Source organism: Diorhabda carinulata, chromosome 2 (genome assembly GCF_026250575.1).
Source record: "Diorhabda carinulata isolate Delta chromosome 2, icDioCari1.1, whole genome shotgun sequence".
In the NCBI taxonomy this organism is placed as follows: Eukaryota; Metazoa; Arthropoda; class Insecta; order Coleoptera; family Chrysomelidae; genus Diorhabda; species Diorhabda carinulata.
The window spans coordinates 29,445,424-29,471,611 of NC_079461.1; the positions used below are offsets into that span (position 1 = coordinate 29,445,424).

Genomic DNA, 26,188 nt, shown 5'->3' on the forward strand with positions numbered 1-26,188 from the left:
CCTTAAATTCGGTATATATTCTCTCTAATATTGTAGTTCCACATTAATACAAGGTAAAATACTGAATAAAAGAAGACTGAACATAACCTAATTTATCATCTTTTAAAGGTTATTAGATAGATGTTAGTCTAATTAATTATTGCTTTTTCCAAATTCTTTCCAAAAATATTTTGAGTATGGAGAGCATTTATAGACTAAATAAAGTAGTACGTATATTGAATAATTTGAGATTAGGAGTTAATGCAAATTTGAAAAACGCAGTCTCTGTGAGGTAAATGTCCGTTTGATTTTATTTATAATTGTTATTTCATTTTATTCGAATAAATACTTTTGGACTTTTATTTAACAAAAAATATCTTCTTATTCTTTCGAATAGAAGCTAAGTCGTAATTTTCTATAGGATAAATATAAAATAAATGTATATAATTACTATTTAACCAAATTAGTGTTAGCCAAATCTGAACAGATTTGTTCCAGGAATTTCACAGTTAGTTCATTAAAATGCGATTTAATGGATTTTTTTGATGACAAGAAAAATTGGGGAGCCAAGGAAGTAAAATGTGGTAGGTCATGGACAAAAGAAGAACTACGTCTTAAATCGAATGAAGATTTACATAAACTATGGTATATCAACTGCAATAATGTAAGTTTATATATTTCTTTCACGTACATCAATAACCTTTTTCAGGTATGTTCTGCTTAAAGAAAGAAATATGTTATTAACAATGGAAGAAGAATGCAATGCACAAGTGAAATTATTTCCCAGTCCAGAAAGATTGGATAAAGTGGCAGATTCTATGGAAAATCTGGAAACTGTAGTAAGAGAACGGAATAAAGCATACCACCAATTAGAAACTGGAGAGACAGGAGAAAGACCTGGTAGAGTAGAAACTGGGGCATTTGGTATAAGATATTATTACAAAATGTGTGAATATCCATTACCTAAAGAGATGAACACCAAATGGAAGCAAAAATACAAATTTTATAAATATGACAAAGATGTTGAAGATTTTCTAGTTAAATATCGAGAAAAGTTATATCTCAGTAAGAGAAGGAAGGCCACGTAAGCTAACTTTTTTTAAAACTACAAATATTTCAAATTACCAGAAAATGCTTTAAAATAAATTTTAATTTTTATTCTTTAGTTTGTAAGCAAAACATTGGGCCAGTAAAAGAACCATAAAATTCTTTTATTAAAAGTTTTAGCCAGTTTACAAATTTTCAGTTAATTTTGCTGCAGAGTGTATCAATTCCATTTGCCATGCAACTTATGAAATATTTTATTTTAGGAGAGACTTCAATCATGTTATTGGATTACTCAATAGATATCCTAATATGGACATGGAAGCTCTTAAACAGCAATATCCAGATGTTGATATTGAGAAAGCTAAAAGAAGTCGGAAATATGGTGGGCATTTTGCTCCTCAATAAATTATCATTGTATTGAAAATTAAAATATAATTGTGAATTATTACTTTTTGTTCCCATTTATAAAAATGCCTGGAGTTGGTGCATCCATGCTAGAAATAGAATTTGGACACCGATGTGGCAAAACAAAGGCTTTGACATTAATAAAGTCACTGACCCATCAAATGGAATACCACCAATTGTATAGAAGAATTACGCAACTGACCAAACAAGTCTGCTATGCAAACTCTTTTCTCTATCATAAAAAAGATGGTTCCCAACAATTAGTGTCTGATTGCTTAAGTCCTGTCATTGCCAAGGTCATGGAGCAAATCTTGAGTCTGCTAACATCAGTGCTGCTCCCGAAAACATAGATCAACTGGGGGCCTCCTTACCTATGTCAACAACGTACAAACTGAAGCTATGGAGAATCTAAAGCAATCAAAGGTTTGATAGAATTTAACATGCCAACCTTCTATTTAAAGATCATATTATTTACTGTCCTCACTTATTGACTAGCTTAGTAGCTTTCCTAAAACTGATCCATCGATGTCTTTATCTTCTCTTTTTCCAGTACATCAATGACCTACTCAATAAAAATGTAAACACAATCTATAGTTTCACCGACGATAGTACACTGGTGTCGTTCAAATCACCCCAAAAAACTCTGCTCACCAAATCCATAGGCAGCAACATCACTTCTATCAATATTGATCTTAAAAATATTCTAGAGTTGTGTGAAAACAATCTGCTGCTTGAGTTTCATGCAGTAAAGACTGAGGCTGCTAGTTTTACATAGGTAGGTGGCACTGCAGCTCAGGATTTGGCATAGAGATATTACAGATTGGTAATATCTCTATGGGATTTGGTCCTGTTTTGACATAAAATATCACCATCAACATAAATTCTCTTGTTAAATATTGAGGTTGGAAGCAATAAGTCCTGCCATAGTCACGTGGGCGATTTAGCCAAGACAGTATTACAAAAACATTATTTTAAGAGGATTCTTGACTCAATTTAGAAGAGCAATTCGAATTATAGGCGATCTAAAGTTGACCACTTCAGAAAGTGCAAGACGAACGAAAAACCATTGTCCCATTTGAAGTTTGTCAAGAGATTAGTCGATCAACTCTTAGATGAGTTCCGTGAAGATCGATGAAGACATTCCAATTCAACACATGAAACAAGGCTTGACAAAAGACTGCACATATTGCAAAATAGCAGAAAAAGAGATTGTTTTGTGTATTATAATAGACAGAAAAAATGACAAAGACGCAAAACTTCGGAATATTGTGATACTTTACCTCTGTGAACCGCGAATGCATATGAGTAATTGTGTCGAAAGATATCACATTTTAAGCAATTTCAAGTCGTAAAATTTATGTTTTTTTTATAATATAAGTTAGTATAGCTGAGAAATGTTTTGTTTTATAGCAGTAAATCAATTTTTCTTCTACATCACAGGTATGCACTTGTAACTAATATAGTGCTAGAAGAGTATCCTCTATGAATTATTAGAATAGAATCCGAAAAGTTAAAAAATTAACTTCTGGCAGGTATTATGTTCTAGCTCTATACTTTATGAGGAATTAGCAATAATAAATGGGACAAGAATTTATAGATAAAATATTTTAGTGAAGTACAAAACATCTTCTGAAGAGACTAAAACCATGAACTCGGAGAATATGGTTTTTGGTTTAGAATTGTGCCTTGAAAAAACTCAGCATTTTTATTGCTTTGAAAATTTAAGTCTACGTATAAATTTTTTTAGGGTAAATAAAACACATAGTAATATTATATTTTATTTTTATCATTGAGCCAATAGAATGGGTCTTTTTGTAAATAATGCAAGTTCTATACATACAAACTTTATATTAACTAATCAACAATTTGTTTATTTAATAAGCACCAATTGAATATAATATACCAACAAATACATAAAATGTAAACATAGCAACAAAACAATCCAGCATCCAAAATGTTTATATTAGTAATAGCAGAATAATTTGTGCAAAGTAAAAAAAATAAGAAAACAAAATGTTCATTTCAATCTATATATTTCTATATTATATATAACAGGGGCGGCTAGTGCATAAACGCTGTAGAGTTCGCAAAAAATGACAATTACATAATTTGAACTAATACAGTATTTTTAATTACTTATCCAAATAAAAATTTTTTAATACTTCGCTGTCGCCTTGATATACTTTATAAAATAAACTGGAAACGAAATGATGCCAGCGATGATTAAATTTGGCCAGTTGATTAATCCACCTACCATCTGAGTGATATTTGAAATACACGAACGTGCTTTGCGCGCGCTTTCGATTACCAATGAGTTTTAGCAGTGTAGCATGATTTAGCTGGAGAAGTTCACTGCATTCTTGAAAAAATAGGTATAATTATAACAAGTGGGGATCGTATCTCCCAACCTTAGATAAAGGAGGGGATATTACAAGGTCAGGGTAGTCGTAAAGACGAGAGTATGTAACGAGTATTAGTTCTATCGTTAGAAATATACATCAATAAACAAATTATAAACTAAATACAGTTCTTATCATTTCAACAAATCGGTCGTTCGAATACAAGCAACAGGTTGGTCATTACCAAGGAAAAAAAGCTACACAACAAATCCAATCAAAGTTATTTATGTCAAAAATGATTAGATTGTAACCAAAAAATTGTATTCTACTTTTCCTGCTTACTTTTTGGATGGAAATAGGGGTCGAGCACTTTAGTTTACAAATAAAAAGACAGGAAAACTCCTTCATAATCACACAGATTATTCGTTATTCTAGTACAATTTCTACTTATTGGTTAAATAGACAGGTGCGTAATGAAAATGTGTCGAAATATAGAAAAATTTGTCTAATTTCTTACTTCTTTTGATAAAGAGCGAACGTGGTCGAAACGTCAATATTACATGCTTTTAAACGACATTTTAATTGGTAGAAACCTAAAATCAAGATAATTTATAAACAAAATTGTGAAAAATTTGACTTTGCTCTTCGCGGACATGATGAAACTGATATTTCCGATAATCGTGGCATATTTCTTGGACTTAAATTTTTTCGGCTGAATTAGATGCAACTCTAAGTGAGTCCCGAAGCATCTCATTCGTAGATTGATTTGGGAAGTCGTTTTGGCTTTACAGCCACTCTTCACCTATACTTAGAAGATATTTCGTACGAGACTCTACATCTTATTATTCTGTATCAAAGGAGGCTATTCCATTGAGGTTCTTGTGTCCCACTTCCCTAGGTATTAGTACTACTCTTTCAAAGTACTCATGCCTTTTAGCGAAATGGGCAGGACATTCGCAGAGTAGATGCTCTGCTGTTTCCAGGACTTGCGGAGCAGTGACCTGTTAGAAGACCGATCACCAGTTTCATGTCGTTTCTAGACATCACGAGAGGTTCTTCAGACTTCTTTGGTGGTGATATGGTTATAAATCTTTTTAATTGTCTTCTGTGGCCACAGTAGGGTTCTGGTCGAAGAAGCATACCCGATAGTGTACAACATTAATAAGTTAACGGAAGTCTTAAAGTATTCAGGACATTTTTGAGAAGATAATAAAAGTAAAGTCTTCAGTAAGGAAGTGTTTGGCGATTCACCACTCCAATAATCCATTATTTCAGCATGGAAGCTGATAAAATCGATGAGAAATACGACAAAACTTCTAAAAGATAAGTTTTTTGGAAACATTGTACAGCTTCTGAATATTTTTACCACAAGCCGCCACTGATATATAGTTTGTCATATTTTGCACAGATCCTCAATGTAAAAATCTAGAATATTGAAATACGGTTTTCTTACAAGTTTTATTGAATATTAAAGTGGGTCAAAAAAATCAAATATTTTTTTACAAGTGACAAGGAACAAATTTAAAAAATTCTCACAAAATATGAGTCCTTAATTTTAGTAGGAAGATCCTCCGCATTGTTTTTTTCTCAATCCAATAGAAAAAAAATCATTTCTCATCATTAATTGATTCTACAGAAAAACGTTATTTTTTAGGAAATTTAATGTTCTACAAAAAAGGGATCCTACATTTTTTTTGTAATCAATTGAAGATTTCAATTTGATTATTTCAAGACAAATTTCATTTTTGTATATGAATAGATATTCATAATAAAACTTTCATGTATATCGATTTCAAGAGTTTTTAATTAAATAATCGAAGAATTTTAATTTAATTTATGAATTTAATAATTAATTAATAACTAAAAAGAGTTACATCTTTAATATCAGTATTGTAAATATGTATGCAAGGCCTTTTTTGACTCATGTAATTGTCGCGGCTTATATAACTAACCGAACTTTTTTTCTCTAAAACTGTAATCATCTACAATCAAAATATATTTATAAAACTTTTTTCTTTTATTAATACATAATTAGCCAAGCGATAGATGTTTTGACGTTTTTCAGTTGATAAAAACTAAAATTTGAGGGAATATACACGAATTTTAGTTTTTATCAACAGCAAATAATCAAAATATTTATTGCTTAGTTAATTATTTATTAACAAAAGAAGTTTTTATTATAAATATATCAAGATAGTAGATAATTTCAGTTTTAGAGAGAGAAAAATGCCCAGTTAGTTATAAAAAAGCTTTTTATATCAATTTTTAACTGAATTAATTATTTTCAAACATTTTTTATTTACTTGTATACTAAAAAACACAATTAGTATGAAATTCATAAATTACAATAAAATTTTTCGACTATTTAATGTTATAACATAAAATACCATCTTTTAGAGCATTTAATTTCTCATAAAACTTGTCTTAAGATAATCAAACTTAAATCCTCAATACCAATCAAATGTTGAGGATACATTTTTTGTAGAGCGTTAAATTTCCTAAAAAATTCTTCAAGAACATTTTTCTGTACAACCAATGATGAGGAACTAATTTTTGTATATTGAACTAAGAAAAAAAAAGACCCTTAATAAAATTAACAGCTCTCATATTTGCTAAGAATTTTTTAAGGTATCCAGCAACTAATTTTTCTGTGTCGCTTCTGAAAAATGTAATTTATTTTTATGACCCCACCTATTGAATATTTTTACAAAATATTACATCTAATGTACTTCATATTTTACACATATAAATAATTCTTAATAACTTTTCATGCATAATTTCCATAGCATTGATTATCTAGTATTTTGGTTACTATTTTATTATAAACAAGTGTATTAAATGTTTTATTTAATTAGTCACAATAATTCAACCAATGACACCAAAATCTTGATTTATATTCTAAAACTGGTTTTTATCATGATCAAGTACATGTGCATAGTTATATTGTAAAATTGTCAGTTTAGTATGGCATAATTACAAATCCTTCTGAAACATTGAACCTAATCTATTATTTATACACAAATATTTATAAAGTGAACTCCCTTTATTTAACCATAGAAAAAAACACAATTATGTGAAAACCGTATCTCATTCCTTTATCTAAAAAATTTTTCAGATAACAAATTACTTTTTAAAACTGAGTATTATTTTGTTAATAGGGAGTATATCAATAAGATATAAAGTATTTTTTAAAAAATGGGTAATTATCCAAATTAGGTTACACCCCTCGGACTTCGGTAGTGTGGGATTTCTACTCACTAAAAAATCCCTGCTGTTCGTTCTAAAGAATGTTGGAATCACCCAAAGGTATTACTTCAACATTCCTTTTCATGTTAATATACTATTAGTATTACTTCCCATTCTTACGGACTCTTTAGCATATGTTCCACGATATTTTCGGGTGAAATTTTATCGCCTATTTCCGTCTCGGCGGTTCTTCTTTCTGTCTCTCACTGGAGACATTCAAAACAAGTCTATTTGCTTGCTACATATAATGCAATGTGGTGTGTCCGAAATTTTAAACCGGAAAAAATACTGTTGGAAGCATCCATGTTCAGTTAGCATTTTTTTCGAATAATAGTTTAATTCACCATGTGTTCTTGTTACTTATAAATTTATGTTAGTTATCAACTTTTTAGTCCATTGACACTTAGCAGTGATATCAGACCACCTTGTTTGCCACATACTTATAATTCTTTCCCCATACATCGAGATCTTTGTTGAGCCTGCAGGTCGATAGGTATTATACTTGCCAGTACTGGGACAGCTTCAGTTGATACAGTCCTAAACGCACTGCACACACGAATTGCCGTCGCTCTTTGTATATTAATGTACATATTTAACTGTTTACTGCGCTAAGTAGTCTTCGTGTACTTGATGCAGCACCTCCTAGAATCGGCGTAAGTCGGTATAGAGCCAAAATAATAATAACCCAACCTAAAAATTGTGATAATTTTTAGGTTAGGTTAGATTATTATAAAATACATAATAGGTTAGATTATTATTATTTAATTCTTCAATCGAAAAAAAGTACATGAAGGAATGGTTTCCGCGCAGTATATATAGTATTGTTTGGCGTAATTTTCTTCATAATGTTCTAAAATTTTAACGAAATCGGAAGGGTGTAACCTAATCTAGATTATTACCAAAAAATGTATATTGCAGAAATTCAGTGTGTCAGAGATATAGCTGCAGAATTATTACATAAATTCAGAATCTTCAGAACATTGAATATCCTGTTACAGAACAGAGGATCTTATTCTGAATTTTCAAATACTAATTTAAATTCTTTGGTATACTTTTAAGCTTTATTATTTTATCAACCCAAATAACAACAAAGGCATATTCTGGTCTAGAAATATGATTTTTTTGCATATTTTTATAACATAGACCCTTAAGAATATGTCCTTAAACGAATTTTTACAAATTCGCATTATTTCCGGAGATGCAGTAGATTTTGCGACGTAGCGTCTAAGCCGGCCGAGCGGAGCAAATTGTTCTACTGGAATCTCAGGCTTTGGAGTATTTTTAAAAAATTCGAAAAGGTAAAAAAAAGGGGAGAAAAATTGATATTTCATGTCGACGACATTTTGTGATTTTTTTTGGCTAAGGCCAATGCGATAGCGACTTTACAGATTAAGAAATTTTTGTAGCCTCCACTTTCCAGGCTTGTAATTTATTGAAATTCTTATTTTTTTATATTCTTTAAAAGTCAATAAATATATAAAAAATTTATAGCAAAATGTTTTTCAATTTTTTTACTTTAGTTTAAAAAATGCCTAAAATTTAGGCTTCCAGACCAGGATACCCCCTTAACTATCGGTGATTATTGAGTATTGTTGAAAATATGTACTGAAGTAAACAAAAATGTATTCGTATTTCCTTTAACAAATAAATTAGATACTATGAAAGATCACTTTATATGAAAACTTAAAAGAAGTTGTAAAGCACTTGCTAGTAGACACATTCGAAATAGCAACAAGATTTATTACAGAATTTTAGCACTTTTCTAATTTTCATCTTATTTATTTAATTCTGATAACTTGTGCATTTGTATACGAAATAGTTTTGAAATACAATTCAATGGGACATTACCTAAAACGTTTGTCATACTTTGCTTCAATCTGTATATTCTTCATTTTTAATTGAGTATGTATATTGAGTATGTCAATTAAAAAAATGTTTTAAAAATACTAATAACAAAAATCGTAAATTAACACCCTCTATAAAACCACTTTGTATAATGATTACAATATATAATTAATTACAATAATTTCACACTGAATTTCATGTAAATTTTTAGCTAGATACTAATACTAAACAAGTTTATCATATTAAGAGTATATCTATAATCTTAGTAATGGAATAAGTATGTAAGCATAAGAAAGGCCAAACCAGAATTTATATTTTTTGAAATGGTTTTGTTAATATATTTCAAATTTGAATTAAAAATGTTTGGATAATTTCTTCACCAGCTTTTTACGGAATGTATTTAACATCACAATATCAATTACTTAAGAGAAGTGAAGTTATTGATGACAGTATAGAGCAATTTAAGAAATTGTCAAAATACCCGCCGTGGAAGTGAACAAATGCTTTTGCTCTAAGTTTTTGTTTTTGAATATCAATTTAATACTTATTCCACTACTAGATTAGTTCAGAGTTACTAAAAACTATAACACAAACTGTATATTAGTGTTTTGTCTACATGTGCACGTTTGTATAGTAATTACTACAGAAGCGTATACTTGATAAACAATATTAAAATTATTATTACTACATTATTTTCATACATATCACAATATTCCTTATTAGACAAAAAAAATGACTAGAAGTGACGAGAAAAAATTTTCAAAGTTGATAAAATTTTTTTAGAAAAAATAATTAAATTGTAAATATATATACAAATCGTCTAAGTGTAAAAATATGGTTGAGAATATTTTGCATGTCATAATATTCACTATACATGTGACTTTTTTCTTCCAAATTCTAATATTTTTAGTTGAGTATTTATTATTTAAATCCCATCATATTCAAATATATCCCAGGGCATATGATATGAATGGTACAGTACTAATAATTGAGCCTAGAGTAGATAAAAGGAAATTACATATCCCATTTACTATCCAATATTAAACAATATTGTGGGGTTTAGCACAACAACCAGGTAACTTGACTTTTCTGGGAAATAATGATACATACTGGCTTGTAACGCTATGATTCAGTCCTTTCTTATGCTATAACTAGATAAGTCTCACGACATTTCAAATATGTTAAGAAGTAGGTGTCTCTTAAATCAGAATAATTCTTGTTACTACAACCTGGTATTTTAAGTTGCCAGACCAAGACCTCACTGAATCCACAAAACAAATTGTAAGAAACTTAATTACATGTTCTCAAAGTTGTGAAAAATATGAATTCTAGAAGCAAAAAGATATTAGAGGCAGTCCTTAAAACCCCAATGTTCGTTCTGGTAAGTAATTTCTTGTAGAGAAGCTTATATTTCTTTTAGAAACAAATTTGTTTCTGGAGAATTCATGCATGACCCATGTAAAATAACATGTCGAAAGAAATGCTTCCGAAAGTTTTCTCATAAAGACAGGCTTTGTATTTTTAGAAAGTACTATGAATTAGAAACCTATGAACGAAAACGAGATTTTATTCATAACAACACATACAGAGAGTTGTGAAAAAAGTTACTACTACTGACACATTAAGACGAAACTATACTATTTGTTTTATCTAGTAAAGACCATGTTCCTAAGCACCTAATTGTTGTACTAAGCCCACGATATCATTTGTTGACCACTTATTTTAACATACATAATGCTATTTATATTTTTTTGCTTAACATGGGACAATGAATCATGCAAAATCTAGCAATAGCAACTTTAGTATTTTGCCGCAATTTATTTTTATTGCATGCAAGTTGTAAATCCAACTAAATGTTGGACAGATCAGCCGATTGGTTAGAGCATTTTTGTAAAAGTAACAAATTTTTGTCTACTGCGGCAAGTTTTTGTTTGTCTTAATTCATGTTTTTATCAAACAGCCAATACAATAAAATTTTACTCAATCATCATAATGTCCGGCACCAACTTCAATATTTGTTTCTAATACTATATCCAGACTTATCCTAATGAATTTATATATTTTAAATTTCCTGTTATCGGTTAGATTAATGTTAGATTGGTATTGATCAGTACCTGTCTGTTGTAAGTGATAATAACAGAAGAAACTTTGTGTTTTAATTTTCTCCTAGTAATGAATATTTAGACATGCATGGTATACGTGAACAAAAAATTGAACTAAACAATGTTTTCGCTTATAAGAACTGAAGTAATACTGTACTAGAAATAGACGGCCAGGTTCCAAGTAGAGATGTATAAACATCTACGCATTTTTTACTCAATGGATCTGTTTCTGGTATTGTATTTAGAGGAAAGCTGTCTCCCTAATAAAATAAAATAATGATTAAGATAGTTTTATTATATATGTAGACAAGGAATATTAAAGTCTTATTGCCCAAAAATAACCTATATTCTAGCTATGTCCTCGTTACTAGACATTTCCAGAGTACTTTATACTTCATATTGATGGTCTGAAAATCACGGAAAACGGAAGCTGTACCTGGAGTAATAGGGACTAGCACAAAAAAATCCCGTCTCTGTATCACTGAAAGATATATAGGAATGAACCAAGAAAGAAACTATCAGAAATTTGATACACAGACAAGCTACTATTAATCCGTTGATCTCAATTCAAAGCTGATTCAGGAAAACTGTATGAAATTCAATTACCTAGACAAGAACAATAATTTATGTTTTATGCTTTTACTCAATTCAAAACCAACTGGAACTGGAGAATGAACTCTAAATGGTCCAGTAAAATGTTAGGTGACACAAAAGACCAAGAAAACGCTTCCCAACACACTCTTTAATTCATTTTTAATTTACTATCTAACATACCATTTGGCTTGTTACGATTTTCTCCAAACATTTTGAATATTTCTTTGTTCATGTATTGTGGCAAAGTAGTCATTAATTTATTTGTTCTAACATTCGAGTTTTTGAAGATATTAATTTGTTATCGACCTCCCACTTCATTCGAGAAATTCAATAAAATCTCGGAGTGTATTCGAATTCTTCCTCTATCTAGCTACACTTTAATTCAAAGTAAATTTTAATGAATTTGTGGTAATTTTATTCCTTATATTAGCTGGTAGTTATCTTTATGGATTTCCTTTTGTTTTAAGCAAATTTTGTATAATAGTTTTCATATAAATTCTTATTTCCTGTTTATTAGAGGAACAGAACAAATAAAATAGAACAGATTCCTGTTTGTTTGGTTAAATTTAAAAAAAATTTATTTCAGTTCTTTGTATGTTCGAGCATAAGCTCCTTTTATTCAAATCTATTATTTCTACTTATTCCTAATGCAGTAGTTTCCATCTGTGTCCTCGTTTCATTTCTCATTTTATTTTTTTTCTGTAGTTCTACAGCTGCCAGGTTGGAGTTTGAATCACACCCAAAAGTTTCAACTGGTACATCACAAACAAACAAATTTAACTCAACTCCATCAACTGGAATTCAGTTAAGGGCTACTGCCATCCTGGATATCCATAGATAAGTCCCAGTCTTATCTTTAATATGTATAAGTATGAGTTGTTTCTAATTTGTAACTACTTTTATTCATTTTATTCGAATTTATTATTTTTTCAATAAATTTATTTATTGCTGAAACTTTTTTTATTGTTTATCATGTCCGGGGATAGCTTTAGTTTGTTTATTATTATTAATTTAATATTAATTGTTTACCCCATTTGAGTACCAGTTAATTAAATACTATAACTGAGATCAAATACCACTATCTGAGGAAGTCTCCTGCCGGGGAATTAAGGTTATAACTAATTTTGACTCTATACTGTCTGTTTAAGAATAATACTGAAAGAATATTTTGGACAAAGGAAAAACCTCATAGTTATATATGGTACTCACCTTGTCATTATTGTAATGCCAAAGGTTCTCAAGTGTCGATATGAACTTTTCCAATTCTACATTAGTTGAGAAATACAATATCCAGTCACCACTATATTCATGTACCTCTCTACAAGCAAATTCCTGAAAATAAACCATGTTAATATTTGATCACTTTGATTTGATCAGTAGCATCAAAACCGTGCTGATTAGGGATTTCTAGTTAGGATATTGAACTTTGTTTTTCTAGCTCTTATTACTGAGCAATTCCCCATTCACATGCTTTCGCCACTATCGTTTTCAAAGAATATCTTCATTAATTTTGCTGTTACAATTTGGAGACCCAAGAACGTTGGTGCCTCACGCACTATTTGAAGAGACGTAACCAAAACAATATTTAGATTTCAGATTTTAATCTTTCCGGTTATCACTGTCAGGAGTTTCGACGTTCCACTGAATCATCATATTATTATTACAACATTTGATTTCAATTCGGAAATTTTTATCTGATATTGTTAAGTGTTTACTTACCAGTATACACCAACTTTGTTCAGCAGATGGTAAACGAAATGCTGTTAAATTGACTATTGAGGCACATGACAAGGCTTGAGTTCCCTTGATTGGTTCATGAAGACTTCTCGTAGTCAATAAACTGTTCAACATGATAGGAAATGCTTCTCTAACAGTTAGGATGTGTTCACTGGTCATCAACAATGAACACGATTGAGTTGGATTTTTTTCACGTTGGTGACTGTACATCTGAAATATATGTAACAACATTAAGAAGAAAAACAATAAAAAAATACGAAAACTAAGAACAAAAGCATAAACATTAATTGTTTTTTATACCTATACCTAATGTATATTATATAATTGTCAAACAAACTAGTTTGAATTATACTCACTCCACTAGCAGCATGTACCAATTCCTGTAACCATTCACTTGCCACGTATTCATTGGGTGCGGCCAGCAGTAAACTCTTCCCTTCAACAATAACTTGAAAAGTATGTGGCCTTGCACTATTCGGTACTCTTCTAGCACCTTGACAAGAACCATTAATGAGGGGAAACACTCTCATGGGTACTCTTTGAGAAGGCGAAGATAACATGTACAAAACACCGGCTCTATAAAGTAAGAATAATAATGAAATACACAATTTATATCAGAATCAATTACAAAATTGATCATTAAAGTGACACCATAGTAAGTAAATAACTTTCTGTAATGAGTAATGTAAATTTACTTCTAAAAGATATTTTGTTCCTGTAAGATAAAAAAATGATTGCTTACTTTAAAATAAAATAAGCAGTTTCCCATCGTGTTGATTCTGTTTCTGAAGTTTTAAACATCAAAGGACCTTCCTTATTAGGTCCTAAAGGAGTAGGGTCGAGATCCGATGTACAATCTTGAACATTTACAATACTGTAGTAGAAATATTCTTCATCCTAAAAATACAAACTCGTAAATAACTCAGTAGTACTTGAATTGAAATGATATACAATCCAAAGTAAATTACTGGATTACTAGATTGTAGTCATAAGTGATTAATAAAATGAACATTGAAAAAAATTTACCACAGTACTAATAAGGAAGATTAGAGAAGGTAATACAGTACCCAAACTTTCCAAATAAATACTTTTATATAATATAAAGATGGTTCAAAAACTACCATGAAAACTGGTGCTGGTACCAACCCCAAATACACATTTCTGCTAGGCTCTTATTCAAGAGACTTATAGGCATAAATATTTGGTATCAAAAGAAACTTAGAAATTCATATAGTTTCGTTTTGATATATAGGCAGTTAGCGAAGCTCCCATATGGACCCGAAGATTACCGGGAATACTTGATGTGGCCTACTTATTTTCTGTCTGTAGTCTCAATTATAATTTGGCAGCATTTAATTGAATATTATATTTTTATGAAAGAATATATTTAGAAGAGACTGAAACTTCATGTACAAGTACAGAAAATGTTCCAGGAGAATTTCCATATGGATATACTGAAGAAGTTCAGACAGATTTATCATAAAAAGACATATCTGATCCATTCACTAGGTTAGCTAGTATCAGTACATTATTAAAACACACCCTTTATAGCGAAGCTTTAATAAATGATGAGAAGAAAACTAAATATTAATAATAACTACACAATTTTTGAAATGACTGTAGGTTTATTAGAGTTGTACATAATAATTATTTCTCACAGGCAAGGAACAGATATTAACAGGTTTTGGGATATAGATTTGGAATATAAACACAAAAAGTCACTACACGTTGTAAAGAAACAATTAATAATTTCTTTTAAAGATAAATCTTAACCAATGCAAGGCAACAGAACGCACGACTACACTGAGAAGTAGCAAAACCTAGTGGTCACAATAGAGTAAAACAAGTTGTTTGTCAATCAACGGCCTTATTATTGTTGCGCAGGTCATGGTTCTGGATTGCCATATGCCTTCTCATTAAAAAAATGATTAGGAAAAAATCTAACATCCTTGAAGCCTGTAAAGAATTCTGGAATCAGATGAAAATAGCTCTGAATGTAAATACAGTTATAATTTACTTTAACGAATACAGCTTGAACTATATCATCATTTACTGATAAATTTTATTGTTAAAAGTTCAACTTACTTTATGAACAGAGGTAGTTCTACAAATAGATCTTCTCAAATTTACCATATCTCTCATAGTAAGCTGCCTTACAGCTGGTAAACGAGGTTTATTAATATCTTTTCTCATTGCAATTTCTAGCTGTCCAACTAAATCACTTGTCAAATTTGTACATCCTGTACTAACAAGACATTGCATTTCTTTATCATGATTCGAAAAATGGATGGTTTGTCCTTGAGGTCCGATTAAAATCGTATCCAAGTCAGTATAAGGAAGAACAAAATGGTTAGTTAAGGTACCAGTTGGTTTGGAACTTACTATATAAAGTGTGATGTCTGTTAAAATAACTAATAGAGGTCTAGATTCACCATCTGTTGTGTATGCACTTCTTACATGAAACACCTAAAAATTAAGAAGAGATGAGCGGACAAATAGCATAGGTCGTTGGCAAACTTTATGGGATGTCTCGTCTAAGGGAAAATGGACCTACCGACTCTCGAGTGGATACACTTCGCTTAGCCGCCCTCACGGAGAGGTACTACATGACCCACATGCTCTCTGGACAAGAGTGCTTCAGATAATACCTGCACAGGTTCAAATATGAGGATTCTCGGAAGAGCCCAACTTGTACATGATGAAACAAAAGTGCGAAGCTGAAATAGGCTAATAAAAGGGACGCCTGAAAATATGTCTAAGGCTATGTTATCAATGGAGACTGCCTGAACACTATCGAGCACGTTCGCCACTGAGGTGTGGAGACTTTACTTTGAAGACATGAAAACGAGGAAGGAGTAGAATCGAGGCTGAAGAAGCAACTGATGGAAGAGCTGTATAGCTAGATACTCCATCTACGAAGTAATTGCTAGAAGCGGTCCCGCATGAAAATTAGAAGCCAGGGATGGAGAAGTTTTTTTGCGTCGGTATGGGAAAAGTCATGTAGATACATAACAGTAGTTTTGCCCAAATTTCTATTATAAAAAAACAAATCTAAAAAAGCCCTCATCACAAATAACAATAATATTATTAACATATACAAAGACAAATAACATGGCTAATGAAATCGGCCAAATTAATTACCTACCCTACAAGGTAGTTTTAAATTCACTGGTAAATTCAGCCAAAAAGTGTCAAACTGGTTAGGTTAGGTTAGGTTTTACTCCTTGAAGCTAGCTATAGGACCTTGAAGTTGGTGAAGTGTCGGAGTAAGTCTCTCTTTTCGAGCCTGAAAGGGACGAGAACAGGAAGTGGAGCTATGAAACAATTTAAAACGGTCGGTAGGTCACTGGTGGGTTAACTAACGCCGACTAGGGGTAATGCACTGAAATATTAAAAAATTCACATGTACAAATCCTGCATACTCAATTTCTCTGGCCGAATTTACCACACCAAATAGTCATCTATCTGCTATTTGGAGGAATTTACTACCATCCAATGAAATAGGGCAGATCTGGCATGAGGAATAATATCAAGCACTTACCCTATGTAATTTTTCAAGCCTATTTCTAAAGATATCTTTTCTAAATTGCACAACCATTTTCTTATCTAAGCTATCCATATAGTTTTTAACATTATTACGACCAACAGCAATTTCTTTCTCTAAATATTGATCGATTTCATCACATTTTGGCACCTGCTTAACTCCCTTTACGTACAAATTCACCACTCTTCTTGAATTCTTTTGTCTATACTGTATTTTAGCATCTACCATTTTCTTCAATGTTACATTTTTCAAAAATCTGTTAATTAAAGATGTTTTTGAGTTAGAAGATTTTAAACAGGGTAATGATTTTGCAATCTCAGTATCTTCCGACCTGTCCGACAAATTTGATTTAAACGAATTGCTGATCGAATAATGGTTCGTTTTGTTAATTTTTCTCTTAGGCGAACTGAGATGTCTCGGGTTCTGAGGTTCCACTAAATCAGATATTGTTTCATTATCTGACCAATCAATTTTAGACGATTTTGTTAAGCTCGTGTTACTCGGTGTTGTAGCACTTGGTTTTGTATCTGTTGTTCGAGGCTCTTCAACTTGTTCAATTTCTGAATTTTCAATATTTTGTACAGGTGTAGATGCATTGTTACTAATTATTTCAAAATCGTCTTCTGGGTCAGTTCGCTGTTCTTCTCGAGCCCGTCTTCTAAAGAAATTGAATTCTTTCAGTATCATTTGATAAACTGTTGAACTTTTGGGCGTTTGCTGTTTTTCAAAAGTCTTTTGGAACTTATCGTATTCATAAGAATAACTGATACCTGAAATAAAAATAAATGAATAACTTATGTTTCCTTTTCATTCAGTATTATGTAAAGCAAAACGAGTCAGCATTTATAAATGGGGAAAATGCCTGGGCACTTGTCTAAAGCCTTTTTAAGTGCTCAACGTTTTGGCATTTATAACATTTGAAAAAATAACTAAGCTTAAACCAGAAAAAAGAAGATTGAGGTCAATGGCAAAACTACTACTTATAATAGTAAAGAAAATGAAGAAAAGTAAATTCAATATTCTGTGATAGCTGATGAATAATATATAATAATAATTATATAATAATATAATAAATTAGAATAATATAAATGCAATCGCGATTTGTAACTTGAAGCCGATTACATTATATTCATTTATAGCATTAAAATTCAATAACGTAGTAATGCCTGAAATATTATAGGTGTAGTTTTGTCTAAAATTGATTATGAGCTCTATGAAATTGGTACAAAGAATGGAATCTTAAAACAATTGTATTATATTTATTTCAACTTTAACTTTGAATAACTTTCAAAAGAGTGAATTTAACTAAGAATGTTAAAAAACGATTTTTGTAAAAAATTAAATTCCCTTCAGGAATCTTTATTGAATTTTTTCCGAATACTAATTTTTAAGTGAATTACAAAATTCCAAAGTTAAAAATTCAAATTCTGAAATCATACCAATTTTCAAGGTGTAGTTATAGGAAAATGGTTCATCTGACATGACATTGCAATAGTTGATTTTTTGGTCCAATCTACTAAATATAAAAAGATTGTACAGAAAATTTGTTATATCATCAAACCAGATTCATCAATAATTATCATTAATAAGTGCTTGTTTTACTATAATTCAATATTTTCTCAGAAATGCCCGGGAATTTTTATATTTTGGGCATTTTACATCACTATTCAGATGTAGGTCTATCTATTTTTTACTGGAACCATTGTTGGAGTCAATTTTATTAGAGAGGCCAATAAAATTGTAGCACAAAAAATGAGCACAATTTAACAAATCAATGATTAAGGTTAGCACCAAAAGCTTTTACCTAGAATAAATTAACAGAAAGAATTCAGGAATAGCAGCATAAACTTGGTTATATCAGTCCAACAATCATTGATATTTCAAATAAATAAGAGGTACAGAATTGAAAACATAACAATTATAAGTGATAAAAACTTACCTTTATGTTCATATACATTACTGTCACAAAGTATAATATTTCCTGGTAAATTTTGCTGAACATTTGGATAAGTGGGATAGAACCCTTCACTTTTAGTTAATTTCAAATTATTCTTTGCCTCATTCAATTTGTTCACAGCTGGTGGTGGTATCTCAATAGTTTCGAAACATCTAAGTTTCAAATCTCCCAAAGATTTTCTATTCGATCCATCATGAGAAGTGGAGTACACTGATAAATCTTCCTGTCCTTCTGGTACTCCACGTTCAGCCAATGGCACCGAAGAAGAGAAATTTAAAATATTTTTCAAACTACCAAAAATATTAGAATCCAATAAGTTGGTTTCTGATTTTTTCTTTTTAATAGCTATTTCTTCTTGAACAATATTAGTGTCTATATATTTTTTGGGGTGTTTGGTTTTTTTCAAACAACTTGATTTTGGTTTTGATTTCAAACTGGGTTCCTTTTTCACAAAAGTTTCGTCTGAATCTTCTTCATCAATGGAACTTGTTGAGCTGCCCGTTGAGCTTGACGACGTTGAAGAATGTTTGTGATGGTTTATGTAGATATCCGATTTTACCTCTCGTTCAGTTGACGGTTTTTCATAATAAGGAGCGTCGCCTTCCGCTGCCCAACTGTATCTTCCTATAAAATATAAACATTATAATAATAATCATAATACCATCTCCCATATTGTCTACATGTACATATAACACATCGATTGTCCACAAATATACATATGGAGTATGGAATGTCTAAGTGCAATACCCAACACAATGAGGCAATGGAAAACGGAGAAACTTACAAATACCTTGGATTTTAGCTAAGTTATTGGACCCAACGCAGGCAAAAGTTAGGTTTCAGCTTTTCATTTCCTAGTTAAAATTCCAAGGAATAGGCAGATTGAAGCCTTGAACTCAACCAAGATATCAGATGACTTCCTACTTAGAAACTCCAGGTTGCACAAAGATCAGTGGAATTCAATATGCTAGGTATAAAAAAAGGATCACACGAAAATAGAATTGATACGGCGAAAGACCCAGTTAATAGACATTATCCACAGAATCAAAACCCTCAAATTGCAATGGGAATGTTTGATAATAGATGGACCACAAAAATTACAGCATGGTACCCTCGAGACATCAAAAGACCCAGGAGAAGACCTAACCTAAGATGGGACCATGATATAAACAAGTTAGCAGGAACAACTTGGGCTCGACTAACAAACATCAATGGGCTCAAATGAAGAACCAATACATAAATCGTAGGAGTAGGCTGCATATGATGATGATATACATATATGAATATCAAAATCGTAGTGGTTTTAATTGTTGTGCAAACTATAGGGTGGGCAAAAACTTTTGACCAGTAGTGTATTTTTTCTGGAAATATATGATTATTTTAATACATAATGTTAGCTAGTACAGAAATGAGATCTGAAAATTTTTTAAAAACTCAATAATGTCTAGAAATATATTCTATTGTCATTGTAAGCTAATATTATTAAATTATTTATGTATTATTTAAAAACACAGGATTTCCACCAAAGGATTGTTGTAACATGGATCAGGATAGGAAAATTCCTCTTCATTAACAGCTTTCTTAGTCAATGAGTTTTAACATGTGGAGACTATAATCTTTAAAATCAAATCATTAAATAAAAAGTGTAATTAATTACCTTTAACAACATCTGGTTTTCTAATAAATCCTCTTTGAAAAAAACTTAATGATACTTCGGGTTCATGAGTAATAAAACCATGATTTATATGAATATCGTCTATTTTGGTGCTATTCAAAATGTCTTCATGGAATGAAACTCTCTTTTTAGGCGTATCTGATTTAGATTTTTTCTTCCTCTGTCTTCTAAACACAATTTGTTCTTCATTCTTGTTATCACTAATTGGAATCTCTTCTGTAACTGCTTGTATGGGTAATGTAGGTTGAGCTTCTGTAGATTCTGTGTTAAGAGTTAGTTTTAAGTTTTCATTAACCTCTTCAGAGAGACTTACGTGCATATCTGGATTTTCTACAGTTAAGTTTTTATTTTGGAGTGTGTAATCTAAGAGCTCATAGCTCGTCAAAGAAACATTCATGATGTCTGTATTCTCAGCGTTTTTAATAGGATGTTCCATTTCAAATATTTCATCACTAAACTGTTGGTGTTCTGATTTAGTACTGGATGCAGTATCGAATTTCCTATCATCAAAGTAGCTTGGGACTGAAGAGGATATTTTTTTATATTCGTCACACACATTTTGATTAATAATATCACTTTTTGTCATAACCTTTACTTCTTCGATAAGAGGTTTCTCAATATCACGTTTTTCCTCTTTTACTTGTTCTTGATGTATTAAAATTTTATCACTAATATTGTATTTGTTACTGATTTTGTTACTATCTGTGGGTATATTTTCTATATCGCAGTTATATCCACTTACTGACATAACTGATGTTATTTCACTTTCGCTGTCCAGTAACTGAACACCAGAATCTACAGGGGATGACAAACTTGAAACAGTGCTTGATGTCATTTGTGTATCGGTATCTTGCAATTTTTTTGGAAAATCATGGTCTTGAGATTTGACATCATACGCTTGGATAGAAAATTCCATACTGGAAAAAGTTAAATATTGTCATGTTATCATGTTAATCAGATCAATTCATATAACCTTAGTATAAATTATTTATGTTAAATATTGGCGAAAATCACGTGTCACTAGATGGCTCTGAATTTGGTTTCTATAGCAACAATACAATCTGTTAAGAGTGTTAGATGCTGTTTAGTCTTTTTTTTGTGTGTTTTTCGTGATTTTGTTAGTTTTTTTTATTTTGGTAACTTCCGTTATTTCCTAAACGTGTTTGTGTGGTTAGAACAAAAAGTTGTGTTTAAAAATGACGAAAATCGAAGTAACCGTTTTTAACATCTTAGTAGAGATAGAAGCAGACCACTAAAAGAAGGTGAAGCAGTTTTTAAAGCGAAACATATTGTATTATGTATACTAATAGGAACAAATTCAAAAACTATTAAAAGTTTGTGTCTACAAACATCTGGTTTAACTTCTCAGCCTCATGAGAACAATAAAACTGAGTGATATAATTAGAGATTGGAAGTGCATTTGTTCATGTAGGTAGAGACTTGGATATCTACACGAAACTACAAAGTTTTATTGGCCACTAGAATGAGATTTTAATAATTAGAACATTTCTTACAATACAATTTTTACCTCGTTTTTATTGTTTTCGAAGTGAACCTTAAGGATGTGTGGTTGGTTTTATCTCAGAAAAGCACTTTAAACAAGTATATTATTTTACTATTTAGACTAAAATTTGAAATAACACTTTGTATTGTTTATAAAACCAGAAAATTTGTTCGTATTCTGGCTTTGTTGTTCACCTCTATTGAAAGAAAATTAACAGATGTCGCCCACAATATCAACTCATAAATAGTTAATTTCAAGTTATATTTTTAGCCTCATCTATGATTTCAAATGAACTATTATTACTTTGCTTTTATAACCTTTGAATAAACAATGTTTTTCCTCTATAAACGGACTATTTCACATATATTTTAAAACGTGATTATTAATTGTGTGTGCCAATTTGTGAATATGTGAAACATTGACAATAAATTCTATTGGTAATAATAATAACCCGTGGCATATATCCAAAACGCGTGCAACATGAAAACATTCACAAGTTCTGCCAATGAAATACTGCGTCAAATCCTGAATTTTAATGCACAATATTTCTTTGCACGAATCTGCATTCAACAAAATCAAGGATAAATGTTTTTATTTCAGTCATTTTCTATCAATACAAACTACTGATTTAAGTAAAAAAAGTTCTTATATAGAGTGAGTTTTATGTATGGAACGCCTCAATTATCTCAGAAACGGCTTGTACGATTTTTATAAATTTTTGTGTACAAGAGTCTTGTGATACAGCCGGTGTTATAGTGGTATTTACATTGTTGACAGATCTTTCCTTTTTCCTAAAAAATAATGAACTTTGTTATTGCAAATAGATGACCCTGTATATTTTTCGCTTTTCGAAATCCTAGTTATAGCTACATTTGCGTTATCTCCGCTGAAGTTGAAATAATACATTGAGGTGGATATGACTGCTACAATAACAAATTTGACGTTTTCAATAAATTATTATTGTTGAAATTTATTGAAAGTCACAATGGATCGTTTATTTGAAAAACAACGAATTGATATTTTAATGATATTAGGATATCTTTAATAATTTATATCCTAACCGAAATCCTATAACAAGATCTACTGTCAGTAACTTAAGTAAGTAAAAAGTTTAACGAAACTGAACACAAATATTTAGACGTTTGTGTCCTGTTATAGGACGATCCACGCTTGAGTACTAGACAAAATCCAGGGAACTTGATATTTCGCAAACATCCGTAATGAAAATTAATGGAATTAATAAATTCCATCCATACAAAGTAACATTGGTTCAAGAGTTGTCAGATGACGATTTTGATAGACGTGAAGAGTTTGCAGACCTAATGATGGAAAAATGTTACAATCAAAGCGATCCAAATTTTTTAGATACTGGTCACGTAACAATCCTCGTTGGATGCGTGAATCTCATACCCAATATCCCGAAAAATTGAATGTATAGACCGGAATAATAGGCGACAAAATAATTGGTCCCTTTTTCATTGAAAGTGCTCTAGTCGGAACAGGTGAGGATAAACAAAAGAAAAACTTTAAAATTTTATGCAGCACATAATGCTAATCAATAGGGACAGGACAAAGGTCGGTCTAACCCTATAATCAGAAGAGACCCATTAACTAATGTTTCAGTGAGTTATGTCCATTATATCTACACGAGTAAGAATTTCTTACTGGTATAACTCAATGAAATGGACGCAGGAAATCCATGGTTTCAACGCTCAAGAGCTTGGTACACATGAATTAAACTTCGGTAAGTTTTGTGTCAAGTGCCAAGTCACAAATTAATTGTTTATTTGTTATGTATTTGTCAGAAATACGAGAACATAAAATACGAAAACTATGGAAGCACTTCTTTGAAATTATATTTTTATTATATATACCTTCTTAAGGTATTTTTTTTTTCATTAAGTAATAATTTATATTCCTAATTTGAATCTGAATCCAATAATATAAGAAAAGTTTGTTTTAAGTTAATGTTAATCTAAATAAATTGAAACGAATGCATGTCCTCAGAACGTCAATTCTACAGTTTGTGTTTAAAGTACAATTTTGAAGATCATGGGGCAAAAATATGTATCTGGTGTTTGAGGGGTAAGGAGAAAACGCAGCTGTACTCGAGACATAGATCTTAAAAACGACAATTTGGAACGTTGGTTTAAAAGCATTGCGCACTCATGTGCTCGATTGGGTGCTCAAATTGTGTATTTGGAAAGAGACTATTATTGTGCAAAAGCACACAAACGTAATATGTAAACGACATTTCCCAGAATGATGCATCCCTTTGCAAGGCAATCTACTGTGATCAATACTGTAATGTAATATTTTTATAGAGTTGCAATTATCATCCTAGAATCCTTGTAAATCTTAAGAAAAATGTTTGAGAGTGTATAGATGATAATGGACGTCATCACAAACATAAACTTTACATATTGTACTTTGAATTGCTCACCATAACTTGTAGTTTCTAGATATTGTTAGCAATTCTAATCCAGTAAATGAGTTAATGTTACAAATAGTGGGTTTAAGATAACACAAGTAAAATAATGGAGGAATGAATTTAATAATTACTAAGTTTATTATTACATCTTCAGCTGGAAATCTGTATAAATGTCCTTATTTGACTTTTGACTGAGAGAGACGTGGACTACGATGACAACAAGTGAACGGATTTTGAAATGCTGGGAACTTAAGATCCTAAGAAAGATTTTTGGGCCCTGTTTGTGAGAATGGTGCGTTGAGGGAGGAATGCTGGGCTGAGACAAATTTGGTGGCGTTTATCTGAGGGGCAAGTTTGTGGTGGCTGGGTCACGTTGGGAGAGGATTTTGATTGATACCTGTGCAAAGCCATCTATAAAGTTCCTGGAAGATGGCGACTGGGAGGAAGACCGCGCCTTCCCTAGTTAGATGACATTGAGGCAGACCTGATCCACCTAGGGGTTCAAAGTTGGAGACACCATGCTCAAGACAGAAAGGATTGGCAGTCAATTGTTCACAAGGCCCTGGTTCTCAAAGGACCGGAGCGCAGGTTGAAGAAAAAGAAAAAAGGTTTACTTATGTAGAAAAAGTGATTAATTTTTGTTGCTAAAGCCGCAATTTTAGATAGATAGATAGAAAATGATTAAATTGGAGTTCATGTCTTTACCTACATTATTTTGCTCCATTTGATATTATTTTTTATTGTGGTGATTTCACCACTTTTTCATCTTCCCTGCTTTTTAAATTGCATTTTAAAAGTGTTCTATTCATATTTATCTATCTAAATTGAGATATATAATATTTAGTGCTAAAGAAATAAGAAATAAAAGACCATTACGACATGTAGACTTGTTTAAAATGCACACAAAGAAGAAATGGAATGTATAGACTATATATTTTTCATTTTTTTATTCTAAGTAATGTATATCTATTATTTCAATAAATATTGTGTCTTTGGATAAAATTATTTTCAGTTAATATGACATATTAGCTAAAACATTGATTGTTACCAATTCTAATTGCATTTTCATATTGAAGGTGTTCATTTTATGTTGTAATAATGAAGTCAAAGGTTCTTTTTTATTGTAATGAATGAAAATTATTCTAAAAACCATTGCCGACTGTGTATATTTTGTAATTTATGTTGCTAAATTGTCTAAATTAGTTTTTCAAACAGGTAAAAAATTGACGTTTCGGCCTATTTTTTAAAAACTAATTTTCAATCAGAAGAGACCTAAAAGCAAGACATTTCAACAAAAAAAACATAAAATTGTCTAAGCAATAAAAAACTTTGTAATTATGATAAATGTTCTATTCAAGTCCAGATGACATTGATGACAATAATAAACACAATCGTGCAATAGCAAATTATGATCAATAAATATATTCTCAAAAGTATTCTACTGTTTGCATTTAAATTAGTTTATGGAATAAAACCAAATGCATCATTATTAATTCAGAAACAAATAATTGATTGTGGCCCTGGCTCACTTGTTATGGGAATATCAATCTCAATCGTCACTAAGTACTTACCTTATTATTATTGTACCTATGTATTTCTAAAATTCGAATTTAATAACACATACTTATTACACCAAGGAAACGTCACGCTTGCCGTATTTTTATTTTATGCATAAAGAAAAGACTACATGGAGCATGCGTTTGGTTTGTTTTGCGTTTTTAATTCCCTCATTGATTTTCTTCAGAAAGTCACTTTTTTCAGCTTTCCGTATGACACGGAACCA

General features: G+C 31.0%; 2 protein-coding genes across 2 annotated transcripts; one reads left to right on the top strand and one right to left on the bottom strand.

The window, feature by feature from the left end:
* Positions 1-60: 60 nt before the first annotated feature.
* Positions 61-1,474, top strand: LOC130903838 (39S ribosomal protein L47, mitochondrial). The gene is made up of 4 exons (XM_057816181.1): positions 61-271; positions 478-624; positions 689-1,063; positions 1,290-1,474. Exons 1-4 carry the CDS (start codon positions 177-179, stop codon positions 1,429-1,431), a joined length of 759 nt encoding a protein of 252 aa, XP_057672164.1. The 5' UTR covers positions 61-176; the 3' UTR covers positions 1,432-1,474.
* Positions 1,475-3,196: 1,722 nt separating this feature from the next.
* Positions 3,197-26,188, bottom strand: LOC130903832 (uncharacterized). The gene is made up of 10 exons (XM_057816171.1): positions 25,977-26,188; positions 20,453-21,387; positions 18,778-19,419; positions 16,836-17,608; positions 15,380-15,760; positions 14,037-14,191; positions 13,651-13,870; positions 13,277-13,504; positions 12,767-12,889; positions 3,197-11,223 (listed from the first exon to the last, which is right to left on the bottom strand). Exons 2-10 carry the CDS (start codon positions 21,384-21,386, stop codon positions 11,095-11,097), a joined length of 3,585 nt encoding a protein of 1,194 aa, XP_057672154.1. The 5' UTR covers position 21,387; positions 25,977-26,188; the 3' UTR covers positions 3,197-11,094.

Coding starts and splice junctions, on each gene's coding strand:
- LOC130903832 (XM_057816171.1), bottom strand. CDS start 21,386: ATGGAATTTTCTATCCAAGCGTATGATGTCAAATCTCAAGACCATGAT. Junction 17,609..18,777: donor TAATGTATATGAACATAAAG/GTAAGTTTTTAT, acceptor TTTTTATTTCAG/GTATCAGTTATTCTTATGAA. Junction 13,505..13,650: donor TGGTACATGCTGCTAGTGGA/GTGAGTATAATT, acceptor CATATATTTCAG/ATGTACAGTCACCAACGTGA.
- LOC130903838 (XM_057816181.1), top strand. CDS start 177: ATGGAGAGCATTTATAGACTAAATAAAGTAGTACGTATATTGAATAAT. Junction 272..477: donor AAAAACGCAGTCTCTGTGAG/GTAAATGTCCGT, acceptor GATTTGTTCCAG/GAATTTCACAGTTAGTTCAT. Junction 625..688: donor GAAGATTTACATAAACTATG/GTATATCAACTG, acceptor AACCTTTTTCAG/GTATGTTCTGCTTAAAGAAA.